The following is a 4,990-nucleotide window of genomic DNA, read 5'->3' as shown; positions in this document are numbered from 1 at the left end:
CTTTGGTCCTCAGTTCCTTCTTAGACTTGCAGCTCTGGACCCACACAACCATACACCGAAGAGCTTGCTGCGGCTGGAAGTGTAGACAGCGTCGGTCGTCGGGTCTGTGTTGACACCGCGCCAGGTTTGCAGGAAGGTATCTTAAGTTTCCCTGGAGAGCGCGGGCTCTGGGGCTGGTCGGTTGCGAACGCGGGACGAGGGCACTGGGCGCAGGGACCCTGCTCCGGCGGCACCTTGGCTCCGCCCCGCCCCGCCTTCCCGCCACCTCATTGGCAGCCGCCCGCGCGTCGGGGGTTGCCAGGGCGACGGGTCTCCAAGCGGCGAGTCAGCGCTAACCCAAGCCAGTCGGCCTCCGGCGGAGGGAGAGGGGGAAGCTCGAGGGCGGGCGGCCGGGCGCGGAGAGCGGCGGCGGCGGGGCCCCGGGCGGGAGCCTCCTCCCGGCCCGGAACGGCCCCCCTCCCGGCGCAGGGGCAGGCCGGGGCGGGGGGCCCCGGCGCCCGCGCGGCCTCGGTCCCGTCGAGGAGGCCGGGGAGCCGCCAGGGCGGGGCGATGCCGGGCGGCGGCGGCGGCCCCAGCCGGGGCCGGTGACCATGGGCATTGCCGAGTCCACGCCGGACGAGCTGCCGTCGGACGCGGAGGAGCAGCTGCGCAACGGCGAGCAACAGTTGGAGCTGAGCGGGAGGCGGCTGAGGCGGCTGCCTAGTGCTGTGTGCGCTTTGAGCCGCCTGCAGAAACTGTACGTGAGCGGCACCGGGCTGCGCGAGCTGCCCGAGGAGATCGAGGAGCTGCGCGAGCTGCGCATCCTGGCGCTCGACTTCAACAAACTCGAGCGTCTGCCCGACGGCCTGTGTCGCCTGCCGCGCCTCACGCGCCTCTACCTGGGCGGCAACCGGCTGCTGGCGCTGCCCGCCGACTTCGCGCAGCTGCAAAGCCTGCGCTGCCTCTGGATCGAGGGCAACTTCCTGAGGCGATTCCCGCGGCCGCTGCTGCGCCTGGTGGCGCTGCAGTCGCTGCAAATGGGCGACAACCGGTTGCGCGCGCTGCCCGCGGAGCTGCCGCGCATGACTGGCTTGCGCGGCCTCTGGCTCTACGGTAACCGCTTCGAGGAGTTCCCGCCCGCCTTGCTACGCATGGGCCGCCTGCACATCCTCGACCTGGACCGTAACCGCCTGGGCGGCTTCCCGGACCTGCATCCGCTGCGCGCCCTGCGCGTCTTCTCCTACGATCACAACCCGGTCACTGGGCCCCCGCGCGTCGCCGACACCGTCTTCCTTGTGGGCGAGGGCGCTGTCGAGCGCATGGCGGAGCGCGACGAGCCCACGCCCCGGCCGCCGCCACGGCGCCCCGTGCGGACCTTTGAGGATGAGGAGGAAGAAGACCTGCTCGTAGGGGGCGGTGGCTCTCGGGCTCTGGGCCCCCCCCGGGGCAGCCTCCACGCCCTGGAAGCAGCTCCAGGACTGGGCACCTGAGCCTGTGCTCCGGGGGTGATGGGCTTTGGCCACTCTGGGAGGAGGGGCTCGGGGAAGGTTTGTGGGAACTCTGGGCCCCTACTAGGGCCAGAGGAGGGGTCACTTTGGTCGAGCTGCCGGGGCCAGGCAGCCCTGGGGGCCATTTTCAGACATTCCAGGGTAGCCAGAAGACTGCCTCCTGGCTGGTCTCTGGGTGGCCGGCAGGCCAAGAAGTCCCAGCCCCGTCCAGTTCCTGTGACTGCGTCTGGTCCCTCATGGGGTCACTCACTGCACAATCAAGGTACCAGCTTCCTCCTGGGACCAGGGTCACCAGTGACCATGGAATCATCACCCTGGCTGTCTGGATGCCCAGGGCGCCCACCAACCTCCCTCCTTCTGGAGTTTGGATCTTCGGGGTCCACCCTTCCCGGTGCTGGAGCCACTACCTCCGGGGTGGACCACATGCTGATGTGAGGCAGAACTGCCCCCAGAGGAAGGCCTGGCCCGGGGGCAGGGGCTTGGAGTTAGGGCTGCTGCGCAGGACAGACAGGTGTGCGGAACTGGGATGGGGCCCGTAACACCGTAGCCGCCCTTGCCCTTCCACCGAGGCTCATGGTACATACCTCCCTCCCCAAGCCCCCTCAATTTTGTGTGGGGAAGAGGAGACTCCGAAGGCAAGGTCTCTACCCCCGCCTTTTATTCTCTTCTCCCAGCTTGTACCTGGAATCTTGCTGGGAGCTCTCCCTCCCTTCCCCACAGCACGAACCTTCCAGCTGTCAAGTTTGAAAAGAAGCCACTGTGCCTCCAGGGCCTCCTGCACCGGAGAGAGAGGCTCTCTGCTCTGGGAGGCTGCTCCAGCGTCTCCCTCCCTGCCTGCATTCTCCATTCCCTTAAATGGGCACCATCAGGGTGGCTGGCACAGCATGGGGCATGGGACGAGCACTGTGTGTCTCCACTCCGTCACCAGGGACAGCCTTCCGGGGGTGAGGAGTGGGGGCCTTGCTCTGCAATTCCCAGGGCCAGATCTTTCCCATCCAAGCAATAATGGAAGGAGGGCCCAGGGCCAGGGACACTCAGGGACACTGTCGGGGCAGGGGCCCCCACATGGTAGTGTTTTCTTTAGGAAGAAGAAGAAGAAAAAAAAAAACTGGCCGTAAACATAAATTATATTTCTTGGAGAAAGAATGTGCGTTTCCCACATGCCTGTTTATTTATAAGCCCTGGGAGCACTGGGTCCCAGAGCTGTGGGGACCGTGGGCTCCCTCTGGCACTGCCCTCTGTCCATGTGCCCCAGCTCTGCGTCAGAGTGACCCTGGCCAACTGTTGTGTCCCGTCTGGGGAATGAGGGCTTGTCTTCAGTCACAGATGGCTTCGGGGCTCAAGACTGCTGTCTCGTCTGGCTGAATCTTTCTGCAGGCCCGTCACCCTGCCCCTCTACCCCCAGGCCTCCTTGCTTGGTCTCCTCCAGCTTCCTTCTCAGATTCTCGAACTCTTAGTATGTTTTTGAAGCTCAAGCTGGGCTGACGTCTATCTCTTCTTTCGCTGGAATTGATCCACCCTCCTCCCCATCTGTGACTCTCTTCTTCCCTCTATCCATTTCCCTGGCTCCGTTGTTTTTTTTTTGTTTGTTTGTTTTTTGCCTTTTCTAGGGCTGCTCCCGTGGCATATGGAGGTTCCCAGGCTAGGGGTCGAATTGGAGCCGTAGCCACTGGCTGTAGCAACGTGGGATCCTACACCACAGGTCACGGCAATGCCAGGTCCTTAACCCACTGAGCAAGGCTAGGGATCGAACCCGCAACCTCATGGTTCCTAGTCGGATTCGTTAACCACTGCGCCACAACGGGAACTTCTCCCTGGCGCCCTTCTTTTTTTCTTTCTTTGTCTCTCCTTTTTTTTTTTTTTTTTCCCCTTAACTCAGTCATTACTTTCTTCCCTCATTATTCAGAAGAAAAAAAATTTAGGCGTTCCCTTCACGGCTTCTCGCTTGGGACCCTCCATATGCCTCTGGTGCAGCACTAAAAGACAAAAAGACCAAAAAAAAAAAAAGTTTAAAAATTGAAAATGGTAAAACCTCAAGCCTAGAGGCCCATCTTCTCCCATGGGAAGTTGCTGCCAGGCCACCATCACCATGGCAACAGGGCTGATGTCATAGGAAACCCAAAGGTCAGGCCTGGCCCAGCAGCTCTCTGGCCTCTGTGCTGGGCCCGGGGGTGGGGGAGGCTGGGGATGGATCTGGAGGCGTCAGCTTGCAAGAGTGACGGGCTCCAATGGGCACAAAGAGCTCGAAGGGTGGGGAAGATTGGAGGCTGAGTTCTCAAGGAACAAGAGGAGTCTGAGGCTTGGCTACAGACCTTGTCCCTCCCAGCGTGGGTCGAGCCCTGGGTTAGGGGGCCTAACACCTATTTATGGGCAAGTCATTTACTTACCTGGGTCTGTTCCTTGCCCTTTCGCAACCTCTGCTCTTGTCACCTCACCGTCCCCACAGCCTGCCTTGCCTTCTCTGGTCCCCTGTCTCCTTTTGGCCTCTGCCCTGAGCGCCTGGCACAAACACTTAACCCTTCCCTGTTCCCCTTTGGCCCACCCACCCCTGACTGTCCCCCACCCCCGGAACCATTGACGTGGCTGGTGATCAGGACTGGGTGTGGATGGAATAAGTGGGAATTGTAGCCCATCTTCCTCCTGGAACCTTCTGGCAGCCAGACCTCCAGGCTGCAGGGCTTCAGAAAACAGGAGAACAGGGCTGTTCAGGGGCTGGGGGCCTTGCCCAGGAGCACCTCGCTTGCTCCCACTGCCACCACATGGGCTTGCTTGACCATCTGCCCCCAAACTTCCTCCCCCCCATTTTTTTAGGGCTGCACCGTGGCATATGGAAGTTCCCAGACTAGGGGTCCAATCGGAGCTGCAGCTTCTGGCCTGATCTGAGCCGTACCTGTGAGCTGCACTGTAGCTCATGGCCATGCCAGATCCTTAACTCACTGAGCCAGGCCAGGGATCGAACCCGATTCCTCATGGATACTAGTCAGGTTCACGACCGCTGAACCGCAGGAACTCCCCAAAGCTTCCCTAAGACACTCAGCACTCTTGTTCTGAGGATGGACATTTATTAGCACACCCAGGTGTGCCACACAGAACATGGATTTGGACAGGGATCCCTGCCCAGCGGGGCTCACAATCTAAATGAGACACAACGCATACACGCAAGACAGAGACACAGGGAGCAGGGCATCCATCTCCCAGGGACACAGATGGTCAGGGGAGCCACAGGCTGGGACGTACAGTGCATTCAAGCATTGCCCTTCTGGTGGTCTTTGTGGAGGAAGGAGAGGAGAGCAGGACATGGCCTGAGATGGCCTTCCAGAAAGCAGTGGAATCAAGGAGGGACTTATAGGAGAGCCAGAATACCAGAGGGCAGTGGTCCCAGGCACCAGGGAGGGATGGGTGGGTCTCCATAGCCGTGGGTGAAGACAGACCCCACGGGGAAAGGCAACAAAGTCCAAAGTGAGGCCTTGAGCCCACGGCCAGGCCCAGCTGTCCTGCTTTCA

The 4,990-nt window shown here is 61.3% G+C and overlaps 1 protein-coding gene across 1 annotated transcript; it reads left to right on the top strand.

Moving 5' to 3' along the window:
* The first annotated feature begins 389 nt into the window (after positions 1-389).
* Positions 390-2,642, top strand: LRRC10B (leucine rich repeat containing 10B). Its single transcript, XM_047775571.1, has one exon. The coding sequence runs from the start codon at positions 591-593 to the stop codon at positions 1,467-1,469; it is 879 nt and encodes a 292-aa protein (XP_047631527.1). The 5' UTR covers positions 390-590; the 3' UTR covers positions 1,470-2,642.
* The last annotated feature ends 2,348 nt before the right edge of the window (positions 2,643-4,990 follow it).

This window comes from Phacochoerus africanus, chromosome 4 (genome assembly GCF_016906955.1).
Source record: "Phacochoerus africanus isolate WHEZ1 chromosome 4, ROS_Pafr_v1, whole genome shotgun sequence".
Taxonomy (NCBI): Eukaryota; Metazoa; Chordata; class Mammalia; order Artiodactyla; family Suidae; genus Phacochoerus; species Phacochoerus africanus.
Note: the sequence above shows the minus strand (reverse complement) of the source record. Positions and strands in the feature narration are given on the sequence as shown.